The sequence below is a fragment of the Macrobrachium nipponense genome, chromosome 26 (assembly GCF_015104395.2).
Source record: "Macrobrachium nipponense isolate FS-2020 chromosome 26, ASM1510439v2, whole genome shotgun sequence".
Taxonomy (NCBI): domain Eukaryota; kingdom Metazoa; phylum Arthropoda; class Malacostraca; order Decapoda; family Palaemonidae; genus Macrobrachium; species Macrobrachium nipponense.
This window is the reverse complement of record NC_087215.1, coordinates 18,967,494-18,986,152: the sequence shown is the minus strand read 5'-3', so window position 1 is coordinate 18,986,152 and position 18,659 is coordinate 18,967,494. Positions and strand designations below refer to the sequence as shown.

Below are 18,659 nucleotides of genomic sequence, written 5' to 3'. Positions count from 1 at the left end.
AATCATAAGTAAACTTAATCTTATGATTCAGCAAGCGTTAGGAACCACATTGCCCATTAGATATATAGTACTGTACATGGATTTTTTAATCATCTCGCAAAATATCTTCTCAGTCTGGTGTGCAGTTTTATCTGAAGTTATTCCTTTTTCAGTATCAGTTAAGACTTGAAACAAAGTTTTTTTTACTCCCTCCAATTTTAAAGCAATAAAATGTATCTCTGGCTGATAGGAATGGCCACAAAGAAGTGGCTCCTCCTTGCTCTGCTGGGCTCAGTGGGTCTTTCTGTTTATAAAAGGTTTTACACTGAGAAAGACTTATGATTTAAGGTTTGTTAAAACAAAAGGTTTCGGTATTTAAAAAAAGTGTGAAAAATCATCACCTACCCCCCAAGTTAAATCAAAATCGGAGAGAATTTAAATTTGCCCCTTTGAAAATTGATCTGGCATCTCAAAAAAAATTATTCTTAGTTAAAATTTTTGAAAATTATCACTAATCCTATGTTACCTACAATAAAATTTTATTAAAATAAAATTAAGTGTGTACCTTGACATTGAAAAAAGAAAAATAGCTTGTCAAAATATTTGGGACCAGAAACCTTGAAAGAATAAGCCATGCTAAAAATACTTGTATATTTGCTGAGAATAATCACCAGTCCCAAAGTAAGCTAACTAAATTTCATCAAATCATAGGAAATAAAAATGTTGACATTTTAATTAACCTTTAACGTGACTTGAAAACGTGTCAAATGGTAATAAATGACTTCAGTAAAGTTGATTCACTAGCATTTGACACAAGCAGTTTTATGTAAAGTGATTTGTATGTAAGATAAGCAAACCAGGAATTTATGTAAGTTATATTTTGATTGAAGAATACTTATTCAGTTTTAATTTTGTGTAGATTTCTATAACCATACCTTGCTTTATTCAATAGATCCTCATTACCTAGTTTATTCTATAAAAATAACTGAATTTGCACCAGCATAAATCTTAAATTCATGAGTAAGTGGTTTGCAATACATACGGTGTGTCAATATGTAGTGGTTTTTAGTCAATCTTTGTCAAACTTCATTAACTTACTGTGTCTGTGTCAGAAAAATGGAGGAAAATGCTGATGCCTATTCTTTTCATCACTTACACCTGAGAGAGAAGCAGCATATTTAAATAAGCTTTGCATGACTTATATAGTATATGAGAGAGAGAGAGAGAGAGAGAGAGAGAGAGAGAGAGAGAGAGAGAGAGAGAGAGAGAGTTAACAAAATTTTTTTTATTAGTATCATACTTAAGGTGACGCAACCCCAACTTTGAGCATGGGAAAATAATTTCCATTTGTTCATACACGAAACAAACCTTCGGTCTTAACATTAGGATTTACTAGCGCCAAGCTGGAAACCGGTAGAATTAAAATTACACTTGTGAGATCCAGGGACTAATGGCATCTATACCAGGTCACGGGGCATGTATACCCAGAATGCCCACGGCTACCTGTGACCCATCAGTTATTTTCCTACCGCCTTTAAGATAAGACGTGTTACTGTCTATCTCATTTAAAGCCGGTTTTTCAGTTTGCCCGTTCTTTATCCATTTCATTGATTTTTTTTTTTTTTTTTTTTTTTTTTTTTTTTTTTTTTTTTCATTCCTTTTCTTTCTCCAAGTGTGATCGGTGTGTGGTAAGAGTGTATACGTGGTATGATGGAGAATTTTGCCTCAACATCGGGATCGTCTACCGCTTCGAAGAGGAGACAAAGGAAATGCCCAGGAGTCAGTGGCTTCCCTTGTTCTAGGTTCCTAACCTCGGTGTCGACGGATCCTCATCCAACGTGTAGTAGGTGCAGGGAAAACGTATGTACGGTTTCTAATCCGTGTTCTGTTTGTCGCGGTTGGTCGGTGGAACAGTGGAAGAAGTTCTATGGGAAAAGCCAATACAAAAAGGAAAGGGGGTGAAAGTGACGCCATCTTTGGATGACCAAACCTTACCGGCTTCTTTTGTATCGGTAATAAACCAGGCTGCTCCATATGTTTCTCCACCTGCTTTTGAATTGTCTCATACCCCTTCGGTTTCTCCTAGCGGTTCTGTATCGGAAACGTCAGGAGGGGCCTTGGGTAATTTTATGAATAATTTGCACTCTCCTTTGTTCCCAGCAAGTAGAGGGGGAGATCCGCCATCTTTGTTCCAGGCTCCTGCTACGCAAGCGCATAGGTTAGATGGTACGTGGTCAGCGCTAGGCCTACCAGGCGTACCAACCTTGGATGGTCTGCTTGCGCATTATATGACGTCACGGTTCCAGCAGGGTCCGGCAGCGCTGAATGTTCCTCATCCCCCGGGCTTGCAATTTTTATGGGAATTAATGCCGCTGCTTCTCCATCCCACTCAGTATTTACAGCGATGCAGAACGTGGGAGGTAATTTGGCAGCAAACGTGCGGTTACCAGCAGAAACCTCTCAGTCTCTCCCTACGAGAGCGATGACGTCACAACATACGTCACACTCTGAGATGGCAGGCGTGATGACGTCACAGACCGATTCTCGGCCTTTTTCGCTGCACCCAGACGCTAATACGCCTTCTGATCCGTCAATGCAAACTGTAATGCAGAAGTTACAGGATATAGAGGAGAGAATGAATAAGAGAGACAAAAAGAAAAGTGTGATTCGCCTTCTTCGTCTTCTTCCTCTAGTTCGGCGTCATCGCTAAGTCCGATAACGTCACGGCGAGCGCCAGTCAAGCGTTGGAGGAGGATTCGGGAGTTCCTAGCGGATCCTCGGGCCAAGAGGAGAAGAATCAATTCTTCCTCTCCTTTGGACGAAGACTGTCATTTCCAAGTCAGCAAGAAGGTCGGAAAATCAGTGGCTATTAAGCACAAGGTTGCCAGACGAAGCCGTTTCGCGAGAGTCCGAACAAGCGAGAGAGGTGACGGCCGGCGAGCTAGCGGCCGAGGCGGAGTTGCCAGTTCGGATCGCAAAAACTGCGATACCTCTGGTAAAATCGACGTTGGCGGCGAAAGGTGCAGCAGAGGATGGAATGCAGGTCCCAGTTTCGCCCGTAAGGCCGTTCAAAATACGTACGGAGGACGATAAGGCTCCTATTAAAAGTACAAAAAATAGAGAGTTGGCAACCTCGGCGGATACGTTCGTGGAAGGCAGTGTCCGTCTGGATAGAAGGCCGAGGCCGGGCTTGCCGACGCTCGAAAACGTTGCCAATGCTAATAAAGACGAACTTACCTCTGTCTTAAGGGAGCCTTCATCTTGGAGATCTAGACGAGATTCTCGCTCTAGATCCGTGAGCAGAGAAAGAGTGAGACGTTCTCGTTCCCCTGCTGACTATCTGGGATCGAGCCAACAGCGGCCAGCAAAGATCAAAGAGGCCGCGGCCGTAGGGGCAGGCGGCCGTGGAATTCCGGGCCGTCTGTCAGAAGATAGAGGCGAGACAACATCTCTCGTGACGGAGAGTGGTACACTAGAGCCGGAGGAAGGAGAAAACCAGGAGTTTCTGGCTCGTAGCAGAGGTTATTGATTTGATTCGTCAATTCAATAGCCTTTCGGAGAAGACAGAAACACCGGCCAGTATGCTTCCTCCTGGAATTGACATGGCGTTTGGACTAAAGAGGGATACCAAGGTGTCGTATGAATTGCCTTGTTGTTCGAGTCATGCGGAATCGGTCTTGCAACACGTAAACGCAAAGATTGCAGGGAGGGATAATTCCTTAAGATCTAATAGATCATTTAAATTTATTCCCCCTCCAATGATAAAGCAAAGGAAATATTATACGACACCGAAGGTCCCTTTGCTGTCTAGACAAATGAACCCTAATGTTGTAAGGTTAAGGCCTGGATTAACCTTGGATCAGGTTAAAATGGAGTGCCCTTCGATGACGTACCAAGAGGCTGCCACGTTAGAAGCAACAGCTTCTTCTGTCTTTCAGGCTGCGTCCTGGTTAGACCTTTGGTCAACAGCAGTGGCGAAAATTGCATCCTCGGAAGCAACAAGGAAAGTAGTAGATGAACCATTGTTCATTAGATTACTACAGTCAGGGTCCAAGGCGATTGCGTACCTGACAAACGTAAGTGCCAATGTTTGGGCAAATATCCTGCTAATGAGGAGAGATGCAGCATTGGCTAGACTAAGCCGCAATGTGGATTTGGATTCCCTGTTAGCAATGAGGAATGGGGATATCTTGGAATCGCAACTACTGTTGCCAGAGGTCATACTGGAAGAAGCGATAGATAGAAGAAGGATGGACACTAACGATAGGTTGGTGCAACAGGCAGTTAGGAAAACCTCTAACAGTCAAACTATTCCTTTGGAGGGAAGACAACAGCAGATGTCTCGAAAGAAACCAGTGAGACATAGCATCCCTAATAGAGTCACAAGACCCTCTTCCCCAAAGAGGATAACTCATCGGCCCTTTCACAATAGAAACAACAGAGGAAGGGGCAATAGGGGAAGGGGGAGAGGCTCAAGAAGATAGGATGGGCGCCTCCCATCACTCGGCCACACCAGTGGGGGGTTGCCTGGCAAATCACTGGAAGGTGTGGCAGGAACTAGGGGCAGAGCAGTGGGTGGTGGATGTTCTCAGGATCGGGTATTTGATTCCGTTCGAGGTAACCCCGCCCCTGACAGATCAACCATTACCCACGTCACTTATGCCCACAAATCTCAGAAGGCCACTATTCTGCAGGACGAGGTGAAGAAGATGATGGAAAAAGGAGCTGTGCAACAAGTATGCAGTCCGACAAAAGGCTTCTACAGCAGGATTTTCCTGGTACCCAAAGCCAACGGGGAGTGGAGGACAGTAATAGACCTGTCAACGCTGAATCTGTTTATAAGGAAAACCAGTTTCAAGATGGAAACTCCGAAAACGGTTCTACAAGCAGTCAGAATCGGAGACTTTATGCTGACAGTCGATCTAAAGGACGCATACTTTCAGATACCAGTCCATCAGTCTTCAAGGAAATTTCTCCGCTTCAGTCTTGCAGGGAAGCTTTCGAGTTCAAGGTCCTGTGCTTCGGATTGACAACGTCTCCTCAAGTTTTTACAAGAGTGTTCACCCTCGTGTCGGCATGGGCGCACGCTCAGGGGATCAGGCTGATAAGATATCTGGACGATTGGCTGGTGATAGCAAAGTCCAGGGAGAAATTACTCAGGGACAGGGCGGCCCTCCTGCAGCTTTGTCACAGCCTAGGTATTGTGGTGAATCAGCAGAAGTCGCAGCTGGATCCAAGTCAACGTTTGGAATATCTGGGAATGGTGATAGACACAACACAAGCCAAAGTATTCCCGACAGACCAAAGAGTACAGAAATGCAAACAAGTGGTGAATGCCTTTCTGGGAAAGCAGACACAGCCAGCAAGACAGTGGCAGGTGGTGCTGGGAATCCTAACCTCCCTGGAGAAGCTAGTACCACAAGGAAGGCTACACCTTCGGTCCCTACAATGGAGGATGAAGGAGTTTTGGGTCACCAACAGTAGATCACCCGTACGAGCAAATTCCCTTGTCGGCAGAAGTGAGGAAAGACTTGCTGTGGTGGGTGGACGACGACAATCTGACAGTGGGTGTCCCCCTTCAACAATCCTCCCCAGACCTCTTGCTGTTCTCGGATGCATCACTAGAAGGCTGGGGAGCCCATATGGAGGAGTTGATGGTGTCAGCAAAATGGAGTTGCAAGGACAGAGAACTCCATATAAACGTGCTGGAGTTGAAAGCAGCTTTCCTGGCTCTACAAGAATTCAGGGAGAGAGTAAAGGGACACTCGGTGGTATTGATGTCAGACAACACCACAGTAGTAGCTTATATAAACAAGCAAGGAGGCCTAGTTTCTCGGCAGTTACATGTGATGACAGTTCAACTTCACCAGTGGGCTATAGAGAACCTGGTAGACATCAAGGCCAGGTATATTCCGGGAAAAAGAAACATAGTGGCCGACAAGTTGAGCCGCAGGGATCAGATTCTGGGAACGGAGTGGTCCCTACACCAACAGGTAGTGGACAGGATGCTCATGTTGTGGGAAGGACCGATCATAGACCTATTCGCAACCAGGTACAACAAAAAGTTGGAAGTGTATTGTTCAGTAGTCCCGGACGCAGAGGCAGCAGCAGAAGATGCGCTACAACACCCCTGGGACAATCTGGACGTGTACGCATTTCCTCCATTTTGTCTAATCCGTCAGGTTCTGAACAGGGTAATGCGGTCTCAGAACCTCAAGATGACCCTGGTAGCCCCGTTATGGCCGAAAGCAGAGTGGTTTCCAGACCTACTGGAACTCCTAGTAGATGTGCCAAGAGAGTTACCTCCATGGAGCAACCTTCTGTGTCAGCCTCACGTGGAGAGGTACCACCAGTCGGTGAAGTCCCTATCGCTTCACGGGTGGAGACTGTCAAGTATCTCCTCCGAGAGCGAGGGTTTTCGCAGAAAGCAGCAACTCAGATGGCAGGTAATATCAGAAAATCATCCGCGACAGTATACCAAGGGAAGTGGTCAGCATACTGTGATTGGTGTCGTAGGGGGAACGTGTCTCCACTCGGTACCACTATTCAGCAGTTAGCAGACTTTCTGATATATCTCAGAACAGAAAAACATATGTCTGTATCTGCAGTGAAGGGGTACAGGGCTGCTCTAGCCTCAGTCTTACGAATGAAAGGAGTGGACATATCGTCTTCATGGGAGTTGGCCATGCTGATGAGGAGCTTTGAACAGTCATGCCCACCAAAGGAGCTAAAAACCCAGATTGGGATCTGACCAAGGTACTGAGTAGTCTGACAAAACCCCCTTACGAACCACTAAGGCAGTCCACGGATAGGAGCCTGACCCTGAAGACAGTCTTCTTATTGGCCCTGGCTTCACCAAAGGGTGGGGAGCTACATGGCCTCTCATATCTCATAAAGCACTCGAGAGGTTGGAGATCAATGGTGTGTGAGTTTGTCCCAGAATTCGTGGCAAAGACCCAAAATCCAACAATAGTAGACGGCAGATTCGACTCCTTTACCATACCTTCCTTGGCAGACTTTGTAGACAACGACAAAGCTGAAATGCTCCTGTGCCCCGTCAGGGCACTAAGGGAGTACTTAAAGAGAACAAGGCACCTCAGGCCGGGGTGCCAGAGGTTGTTCGTAAGTACAGGACGGAACAAGAAGGAAGTGTCCAAGAATACAATATCATTTTGGCTAAGGGAGACAATCAGAAATGCTTATACTGCAGAAGACAGAGGGTCAGATAGCCAGGTGGGAGCTAGAGCTCATGACATCAGGGGTGTGAGTGCTTCCCTAGCATTTAAGAAGAACATGTCTGTGGATAAAATTCTGAAAGCTGGCGTGTGGAAGCGCCAAACAACTTTCACCTCATTTTATTTGAAAGATGTTGCCATAGATCCTTGGACACCTTTTCCTTGGGTCCAGTGGTGGCGGCCCAACAAGTGATATAGTTCATCCAGTGCCCCTGGCGGGTCAGTTTGCGTCTAGTCTAAGATGAAGGTATGAAAGTAGAATGAATGGGATGACTGGTCTTTTTTCTTTACTACTTTCTTCCTACTCCTTTAACTACGGGCAATATGAAGGAGAGTACCGTCATGTGCTGGAACGGACTAGATGCAGGTGAGATGGTCAGCCATACTGTGAAGCTATCTTAGCTGATGATATACTTTTCAGTAGCAACACACCCCTCTGGATAATAAGGAAAGAGGGGTGAAGGTGGATCCAGTCGCAAGGGACAAGAGTAAACAGTAGAATGGTATCTACACCCAGTGGGAGGAAACCAATAGATCCGCTTATATCTTTGGTACTAGGTTCATTGTCCATTCTCTAGAATTTCCCTATATATTCGGAAATGGATAAGGTGGCAAACTTCCAGTCAGTTGTAGAGACTTACCTCCCTCCAATAGTAAGTCTATCCTAATGTTAAGACCGAAGGTTTGTTTCGTGTATGAACAAATACCAAATTTGTAACTAATTTGTATTTTTCATAACTAACAAACCTGAGGTCTTAACATTAGGATTTACTAGCGCCAAGCTGGAAACCGGTAGAATTAAAATTACACTTGTGAGATCCAGGGACTAATGGCATCTATACCAGGTCACGGGGCATGTATACCCAGAATGCCCACGGCTACCTGTGACCCATCAGTTATATTTCTAACCCAGTTTAGACTGCTAGAGGGGTGGTTCGAGGTGGGCCTTTAACTGTTAAGACCTCAGGTTTGTTAGTTATGAAAAATACAAATTAGTTACAAATTTGGTATGTTTAGTGCTAAGCTTGCATGTTTTTGAGAAGTGCTTGCAGTCTGTGTGCATATTGATGGCTTAAGAATTCAGATGAATTGTATTATCACTCTTAGCTTTTGTACTGCCATGTTGCTTAGAGTTTAGTGTGTTTTCATGAACAATGAATTGCAGAAATGCCATTTAAATAGAGAACCAGGTGAAATCTGGTGTGCTCTTCTTAGATCTTCATGCACACAATTATAATGATTATAGGGTTGGTAAATTGAAGGTTTGTCTTGGAGTGCAGTCACTATTTAAGATGCTGAAATTCCTTTTCCAATAAAATAAGATTTTTTGTAGGTTTACTGGAAAGATCAGTTGAAAGAGGGAATCCTTGCTAACTTTATTCTTGCAGATGCATTCTTATTGTATTTTATAATCTTTTGATGTTAAAGATGTAGCACCAATTTGTGTGATTATTACTCTGGCTGCTTATTCTCATTCACTCACATCTCCCATATGCAACTTACCCAGCAGCAATCAGCTAGTGCTATTGAATTATGTTTTGTGCGACCATAAGGGGAGGCATGGGGTTTAGTCATCAGGCCATTTTCAATTGTGTTAATCCTTCAAGTGGGTATCATATGAGGTAAGTTTCTGTGCTTCAGATGTTAGGGTTGAGTTAATTATGAACATGTTTTGTTCACATTAATATATGATGGTGCTAACCACCAGAACATATTAAAGAGAAGGCAATAGTTACCAAAGCTTTAAAGAAAGAAATCGAGGCCTCTTAAGATGCTTAGTACTAAAATATGATAAATTTGCAGGCAGGGTAAAAAACTAACTAAACTGATAGAAATGTTTTCAGATCTTGATTGAAATTGAGGAAGGAATACTTCAAATTAAACTTTTACAGTCTTGATGACATCAGATGACATAAAAATTTTGTTTTTGAGAGCCCTATGATGTTAAATGACATGAACTGTGGAAAAAATATTTCAATATCAGGTAGCATCAGGATAGTGTTTGGAGGGTGGGCCGTTGAAACTAAATCATAGTTGAAAGGAAATCATAAAAAAATTGTCTTCTTTGTATTCTTGTTTCAGAATTTAGATCAAAATTGATGGTAAGAGTTTAAGAGTTTTTATTTTTACAGTTTTATTCACGTACTACATTATTTCATTTATATCTTGGTTTGCATATGATTAGAGTACTATATGGTCTACATATCTCTCTCTCTCTCTCTCTCTCTCTCTCTCTCTCTCTCTCTCTCTCTGAAATGTGGTGCTTATCAGTTTTAACATTTTCCTGTAAAAAAAATCAGTGGTGTTATTAATATTTTTTATAACCATACTGAAGGTTTTGGAGTTTTATTTGAAAATTCAGTTATACTTATAACCTCAGTGGTTTATTAATTCAGTGCTTCTAGTAAATCAGTTCCAGTGATGTTTTCTTTGCCCTTAAAAGAACAAAAGGAATTCCATTCATATGTATCAAGGCTTCTGTGCATTAATCCATAGCTGTGGATATGTTTATTATGAAAAAGAAAAATTAGGATCTTATGAGCATTATTTGTGTATGTACTGTATATACACAATTACATTCAGTTTTTTTTTGTGTAAAAAACCTTCATCCACTTTTATGTGAGATCCTCTGTTGCTGCTTGTTATGGTGAGTGAAAGGCTTGACTGTAATGTTGAGTGTGAATTCTACAAAGCATTTTCTACCAAGAAATTAATTTATCTGCCAGGATATTTGGAGATTTTGCCCTCTATTTTTTTCAGTTAATAGATATTTAATATATCAGCAATGGCTTTATTATATGTTCTTATACAAGATATATTGCATTAGCTTATTTTAGAGGCATAATAAGAAACAGTATGTACTATTAAAATATGGAAAATAAACTCAAGTTGTAAAAAGGCATGCAGATCTGGCAGACTTCTCTCTATATAACAAAGAATGAGCATGGGACTCGGGAGATGTGTCATGTACGATTCTTCAGTTCAAGTATGCATATCTGTACATAATCTGAGTACTGTTTTGTGAATGTTAGTGATCATTGGAGTGTTCTGAATACAGTATACAAGATATCTTGGAGCATGGGTTATTCAACTTAGTAAAGTTAATACCATTTTTAGTGCTTAGTAAAATTAATACCATTTTTAGTGTTTTATTAACAATAACTAGATACAGTGTCTATGCACCAGATTCAGATTACATGCACCAAGAATATGTTTCTGTACGAGAGCATTCTGCTCTTCCCAAAATGCAATTATTGTAGAAATGGGAGAGCTTCCTCTAGATGATCATACATCTAATGACAGTACTGTATGAATGGATAGGCCTTGAAGTGGAAGTCTGCAGTTCTTGAAGGCAAATTTGGATAATTCAAGACCTTTTGCTCCCAGTATTAACTAGATATTTGTTTAATTAATGTCTACTATAACAAACCTCCTCCTCCATCCACCTTAGGCACAGAGTAATGTATTCTATATATATGCACATACTATTTTCATAAAGCCAACAAACCAGGCAGTTTTGAGACCTATAACCTCATCTTTTTTATATTTGTGGGATTGGATCCCACCATCCTTATGAGTAATCTGTAGGGGTACCAGTTGCCCTTCTGCTCCATTTGCATTACTCTCTAACTTTGACTTTTCATCTGTTCCTTTTGGCTCTTTCAAGTGTTACAATTTTTAAGTTTTAAAAATCTTGCATTTTTGTGAGATTACCATACATTGATTATTAGTATTGTTAATCAGCGCTAAGATAAAATCTACAAACAAGTAATTCTGGTGAATTGCAGTTAACAAGATTATAGGAAGATATTTTAAAGCAGTTTATTGGATTTTAAAAATGAAATTGCATTTTATGACATAAAACTATGCAATCAGAATAAAAGATGAAAGCTAATTGTGGAAATTGTAAGGAAAATGTACGAAGAAGATTGAGGGCATTTGACAAATATTTTCATAGTCAAACATTGGCAGTAGGTATTTAATTCTCAATTCCAAACTTAGTTCTGAGGTCAGATTTATATACTTCAGGGTTCATGAACCCAAAGATGTAAACCCTTACTGCCTAGTACAGTAGTAACTGTAAATCTTAAAACTTTTGGTGGCCTTCTCTTGTGATCCAGTTTCTGTCGGTAGAGAATGCCGTACATATTAACTGTTCAGCATTTTTGTGTGAAAGAATCTGTGAGAAGATTATATAATTTTGTTTGTGAATTACTTACGCTATCCATTCATTAGCAGGTGAAATTGAAAGTTACACCACTATTTATTTATTAGCAAATGGTAACTAACACATTTTCTTAGTCAGGGATGGTCGGTACTAGCTAGTGTTTAGTAATCTATGTAGGAGAGGAAAAGTTATTAGATTTCTCACTAAAGTTGGCATCAGACCATAGCTGTATAACATTGATTAGGTATACGTATACTGAAAAAAACAAAACTGATGGGTATGGCATTTGTTTGTCTTTTAGTTATGGTAATTTGATGTAAATTTCAAAGGGTGTATCTTGTATTCAAGACAAAGAAGTTTTATTAATATTTCTAAACTCTCAACTTCAAAAAGCACTATACGAAAACATGGTATATTATTATTCTGCATGGTTAAAAGACTAGTATGTTAGAATTTTTAGCTAGTCCTGAAAATAAGGTTTTGTTCTTTATCTTATATATAGGGCAGTATACAAGTATGTACACCCCTCTAGTGTATGAACACCTTTGTTAGTTGAAGGGAATATGAAGAATATTTCAGAAATCCAAGTAACCTTTAAATTTCTAGATCTGCATTCCCTTAGAATAAGATTTTTTTCATTGTTGGAGGGCCCATAGCTATGAAATGTAATTTGTAATAACAGCATATGCTTTTGTGATATTGCTGACTGTCAGTGAAATTCTTGGTAGGTGTGATGACTAGAAAAATAGCTAGGATATTTTAGTTCTAGCTGTTCTAAGTAAGTATTGGCAACAGTAGTTTGTGGTTATGTTTTCATATCCAGCACTATAGGGAACTGTCATAGTTTTCGATACATTATTAAAAAATTATAAACTGCAGTTTAAAAAGTGATACTGTATTTAAAAAGTTAGAGTTTTTGAATGGTGAGAGCTTTCAAATTTTGTTTTTGTTTTACAAATATTAGCAGTTTTATTGATTGTTGAGTTGTTTAGTTTGTTTTAAATTATACAATTATTATAAACCGTAAATATTTGTTTTAAAAAATGAGAAATCATTGGTACTATACTGGAGTTTACCAAGCTGTAAAATACCACACATAAGAGTAGTCTAGTTAAATATTTCTCTTAAATTTGATATATATTCAAGTGACTGTTGAGGCCTGATGTGTGCATGGTACTTACTGCCAGCATGAATATCACCACAGTTAGAAATTAATTATTACTTTTTTATATCTCATTTGTGTGTTTGTTAAAAATTAATTGAAGAAAAGTGACCAGTACATGACCTTAACCAGAGTTGTTGTGCTGTTTTACCATTTTTATTAACTTATATTTTGTGTTATCTTTAGGATTGAAGAGTCCCTCTTGGCTCAGGTATAATTATAATAGGCATTGTAAGTAACTAACTGCTGTTGTTTTTACGTGTTCCAACATTCCCCATTATTACCCCATAGTAGAGTCTTCCGTTGACATCTCATCCTATTTTTTTTCGTTTTGTTTTTGTGCCCCGTAAATTCCCTGGGACGAATTTAGGCTGAGGTTGATGTAAGTACACCTTTCCCACCGTTCCCTTTGGGTGTTTGGTTTTTCTTCTGTAACTTAGATGTTTAAGCAGCAGGATATACTGTATATTCCTCTCTTTTTGTTTTTGTTTTTTTTTGTTTACTTCAGTATTTATATTATGTGGTGTGTTTCCTATCCCAGAGCCTTTTTAGAGACATTACTGTTGCTTGCCTTTGGTTGCTCAGACCCACTACTGTTTGATATATAGAAACTTGCTGTTGTTGACTTTATTTCTCTTCATGTTACTTAGACCTTGAAGTACTGTACGTCATAACTGTGTTGATTCTGAGAGAGTAAATGATTGTTAGTGTTCCAGCAGTTTTATGTCAGTAAGTACGTAAATAAGAAATACAGTTACTATAACTAAACTAATCACTATCAGTACTAGTGTATCATTTGACTGCTATTTGGGATAAATGTAAACTGTAGTTTTAATTAACGTTTGTAGCTATGTACAGAGCTCTTAACTGGTTTATAGTCAATGTAAAATTAGTTAGTTTCCTTGTACTGTACTTTTATACCATGGTGGTTATGTCAGGGTCTGTCCACCAACTTCACTTCAGCCAATTTCATTAATTGGCCTAATGCAGGTTTCAAAACCAGTGTAACTTCCATATATTATAGATGTTAAAACTAAGACTATACATGACAACTGCATATATTAGTAAAGGTATTGAATAAACGGGCTAGTTTTTACTTGATTGCTTGCCTTAGATTGCTGGCACTTCTATGTCCAGTTATCCTCAGCATGAGAGGGCATGGACAAAAGATGACTCTCACTTTCACTTCTGTTTCTTCTTGAAATGCTAAGATGCTGTGAGTGATTTATGGCATTTGTACTGATGGATTAAGGGGTTTGTTAAAATTGGTGACTCCTATATCCATTGAAGCCAAAGTAAATGAATGTCAATGAGTTGGTAAAAGTGTTTACCAGTCTATCAGTGGAGGATGAGAACAATCATCTGCAGTTTGAATATGTAATGTAAATTTGTAGAGTATCATATTTGCATGCAGTCTTAGATAAGCTCTTACTTCAAGCTGAGGAGATGGGAATAAGAGCGTGCGGCACTCACGAAGTCCTCAAGTGATGTAATGGGCTCATGTGAAATGCACTGCAGAGATGATGTACGGTACTCTGCTTTTGTACTTTAGAAGACAGTTGTATTACTCATTAGATGAGGATCTTTTAAGCTTTGGTGAACCCCTTTTATTCCTTTTTATTTTTATTTATTTATTTATTTTTTTTTTTGCATGCATGTTATCCGGTATGTTTGTGGTTAAGCGAAATTTGTTTTGCACCACTGGTAATTCACTATACCTGTAATGCAGCTTTTTATATATGTATATAAATTTCACATTTGCCTACCATTGTCAGATAAGTTTGATTTGATAGTCTTGGAGAAGATTAAAGACAAATTTATATTATTGCAATGTAATGTTTGTATTTATTTTGCAGGTTACTATCCATAGATGTTCAAGTAATACATAGGTGAAATGATCTTTTATTAATATTTAAGTACAGTATTTTGACTGTCATAGTAAATGGAAATGCAGAGATTTACATTTAAGAAGCTAGAATATATTTTCCTTTTCTCTAACAATTAAGTGTAGATTGACTTTTGTATAGTGATATTCTTAACCTCAAAATATATTTGTTACAGAACATTCATCATTGGTGTTGATGTTGAAGTAGTAATAGCAAAAACAACCTGTAGTTGTGCTTTAACAAAATACTGTACACAGTATTAAAAATAGAAAGTTTTTAGAACTTAAACAGCTTCTAATTTTAAGATAATTGATTTTGGAAGCTAGGCAGACTGTTGATTTCCTTTTTCTTAGTTTCCATGCAATTATGAGTCACGTATTGTTGTTTGGCAGAAGCTTAAATTTCAAGTCAGTGGGCCCTGTGGACTAGTTCCATATGAAAAGGGTTCATCTCTTGAGAATAATAATAATGAATAATTGTTATTACTATTATCAATTATTTAATTTCATTAAAAATTTTTTTGGCATCAGTGTAGTTTTAAGTTATAATAAGGTAATTTATTTTTTTTTAGTAATTCCTTTCCCTGTAGGGGGAAAGGTTGTGTAATAATTGCCCTGTAATATTTTCATAAGATAAAGGTGTAGACAGAAACATGAACATCTTCATTTTACTGATATAATATACATTCATTTATAAAAAGAATGAAATTTAAAATATGGCTGTTATTGTTAAACTATTGCAGTTCAGCACAGGATGGTCTCAATAAAAGTTGATGTACTGGGTTATTCAGCAGTTTCTGGTAGTATTTGTGGAGGTAGCACAGATGAAAATGATTTTATGGCCATAGGGATGGTTCCCAGGCACGCCATTGATTGGTGTGGCACCAGACAATCCGCAATGAGTACCAGAGAACCATCCCCTAATCCTTAAAACCACTTTCACACCTACCTACACCAATGAATACAATCAGACACTGCTTTATAATCCAGTACATCTCTATGTTGATACTATGTTGTACTGAACTTCAGGGGGTACATTAATGGCCTTATTTTAATTGTGATTGTTGTTAAACTTAATTATTAATAGTGCATTTATTAGTAAACTGAAGAAGTTTCCGATTGCTTTTATATCCACCTTTTTATGAAATGAATGTATGATATTTGTTACATGACATTGTCCGACAAGGAAAAGAATACTAGAAAATAGAAAATCTTACATATAAATGAAACTCCACTGACTGTCATAATTTTTAATGATAAAGTATTTAGAGGACTCATTCAGAAATATACTGTATATTATTACCTAAAGATAGATTTTAATTGCAGTGACATTTGTAACTAAATTGCCAGATATTTTGAAGTTTTACATTCTTCAAATTAGTTAGAAATGCTTTAGGTTGGTTTCATCCATCTGTGTACGGAATTACTTTCATAATTGGGGATATGTTTTAGTATATGAAACATACTTAACAAGATTAACTCAAGGTTCATCTCATCATTGACCTAACCCTTATTTCTTGTCATCATCATCTTCCATTGTAAGATGGCCTTACTACATATAATCTGCAGATATTCTCAGCTTAGTACAGCTTAGCTGGAAAGTATCCTCTTTCACCTAGACAGCCTCATAATGCCTGCTAGTCAACCATAACTTCACTAATTCTGTAAAAATTAGCAGCTTCTCTCTACCACCACGGTTAATTTCTTTATGTGCTCATGTTCCTTCATTGCTACAATATCCCTTCTGTCTGAGGGTGGGTGTATTGTTCCCTAAAGCTTACTTAACTGCATCTCATCCCTTCTTTGCCTCTTTTTCTTCAGACCTTGACTTTGTAATGGATGATGTAAACTTTTTTCATTTGCGAAGACACTGGTTATTTCAGTTGCAAAGGTTGATGCATGACAATTCTTGCAGTTCATTTAAGCGAGAATATTAGTAGAGTTTTACCAGAAGAGTTAAAAAAATATATATTTTGTTCATGAAACTTACCTGTCAGATATATATATAGCTGTATTTTCTGAAGTCCGACAGAAATTCAAAAACTTCCGGCACACACAGTGGTCGGCCAGGTGGTTAGTACCCATTCCCGCCGCTGGGAGGCGGGTATCAGGAACCAGTCCCATTTTCTATTCATAATTTTTCTGTCGCCGGTGCTGGAAACACCTGTTTTCAGTACCTCCGTCTTAGGATTTTGGAAACTTCATGGCCGCTAAATATCCTAATTGTCTTTTGATTTATTGACTTGGATTTGTGGCTAGGCATACGCTATCTTAAATTGTTTTGAATATGATTCATTTTTGTTTATCTGAATCTAGTTAGGCTAGTTTCAGAGGGTGTTGTCTGCTAAGATAGGGTGTGGCTACCGAAAGCTTCGGTAGTTCCGCACTCGATATGCACGAGGGCTATGTGTCTTGCTTCTTTGTTGAGATTTGTCATGTAAGGAGTGTGAGACTTTGTCTAATTCCATAAGGAAGACGTATGATTCATATGTACGCAATTAATCAGTAAACAAAGTCAGGGTAGGCTAACCTACCTGTAGACTATTTTGCCTAACCCTGTAGTATGGCCTACGGGCTATAAATATGTCTCGTGAGGTAATGCCCTTTACGTTATAGATTCCATCTGTATCTTGGAATCTAAGGTGCTCGCTCTCCTATCATTGTGGTGAAAAGTGCTACTTCTGTAGTTACTCCTAACCCTGTAATGTTGCCTTCGGGCCCTAAACAGTTTCTGTAGAGGGTATTGACCTTTCTCTGATACTCTATCGATTCGTAACTTAGAATCGAAAGTGCTGGCTTTGGAGAGCAAAAAGTGAAGTGGCTAAGTGCAGTGACAGTGCCCCTTGTGTAGTGGAGGGTGCGTCAGATCGGCCTTATTTCGCCTCTAGGCCGGGACCTCTGCTTGACTCCCAGGAACAGGGAGAGAGCATGTCGAAAGCCGAAGGAGGGTTACGAGGAACTCCCACCGATCTGACGTGCCTTCGGCAGACCTGAAGTTACTCCCAGGCTGCCAAAGTGCGTGCACGAATCCTGAAGGATTGCTTCTCGTCCTCCGAAGCGTCCTCCCTGCGCAGGGTTTGGAGCTTTCGGAAGGACTCGCGCCCTCTAAATAGAAGCTTTATAGAAGAGGACGTTTCACGTCCTCTCTCTCTCTCTCGTCATGCGTTGCAGTGAGAAGTAAGAAGGCGAACGTCGCCTGAACTCGTGTACGTCTTTCCACCGAGAAAAGGGAAAGCAAGTCATATTAGCAGGACGCTTTTGAGCGCGGACGTCCTAGCTTTGTTGCTGTGAGAATAAGAAGGCGTTCCCTCGCCCCGCGTATTCTCACACGATCAACCCTTCACCTGAGACTGCTTCGTGCAGTCGGTTTTCTCCGAGATGTCTAATGCTCTTCCCTGAAGGCAGTTTCGCTTGCATTGACGCCTGTCAGGAGCGTGACGCTTTTCTGCACGTTTTTTTTTGACGCTCGGCTTGGACGGGACGTTCGGATGGACGCCAGGCGCGCGCGCGGGTGCACGCCAAGCGCGCACCAGTAGACGCCGAGGCCGAGCGCACGCCAGTGGATACCGAGCGCGAGCGGCGCGCCCGAGAGTGCTCGCTGCTCGCCAGTGGACGCCGAGCGGGGGGCGCGCCGAGAGTGCTCGCTGCTCGCCAATGGACGCCGAGCGTGCTCGCTGCTAGTCAGTGGACGCCGAGCGCGCACGCCAGGTGTGTCGCCTGGCTGAACGTTTCTGTTGAAGTCTTCAAGCTGATTTGGGCCTAAAGATTTTTTACCTAACTTCGGTGATCCCTTCTACATCGCCTGCGAAGAATGTGAAGTAAGCAGTGCTTCGGAGGAAGCTTAAAGTGAAAAGGCAACTTCGTTTTCGAAACCCAGCAAGACCACGGGTTTCGTGAATTATAGAGGTCTTTGTCAGTAATATTGCTTTTCGTAAAGTCCAGGATTGGATGGAGTTATGGAAAGCTCAAGGAAAGATCTCTTTTGCTCTACCGCAGTCAAGACTTTGCGGTAAGGCAGCTATGGGATGTAAAAGCTCGACGTCCTGCACGTCAGGACTCTCGGCTACGTTCAGTAGGATTCTTGCAAAGGCACTCATCAAAAGGAGGAAAGCGCAAGACAGGACTTCCTTTGCCATACTGCCAATAAATTTTGATACGGGAGAGGAAGCTGGTTGGAGAGTTTCTTCCTCTTCCCAGGATAATTTTGCAAGCTTTTTAGCCCATCTGAAA

The 18,659-nt window shown here is 40.2% G+C and overlaps 1 protein-coding gene across 14 annotated transcripts in view; it reads left to right on the top strand.

Annotated features, from left to right (window-relative positions):
• The window catches only part of LOC135200021 (unconventional myosin-IXa-like), a 137,221-nt gene that overhangs the window by 61,493 nt on the left and 57,069 nt on the right, over positions 1-18,659 (top strand). For 12 of the 14 annotated variants that reach the window (XM_064228244.1, XM_064228249.1, XM_064228250.1 and 9 more), the window contains one exon: positions 12,915-12,926. The exons of the other annotated variants lie outside the window; for them this stretch is intronic. In XM_064228244.1, coding sequence (XP_064084314.1) covers positions 12,915-12,926 — 12 coding nt within the window. The remainder of the gene's footprint in view (positions 1-12,914; positions 12,927-18,659) is intronic. 14 annotated transcript variants of the gene reach the window in all.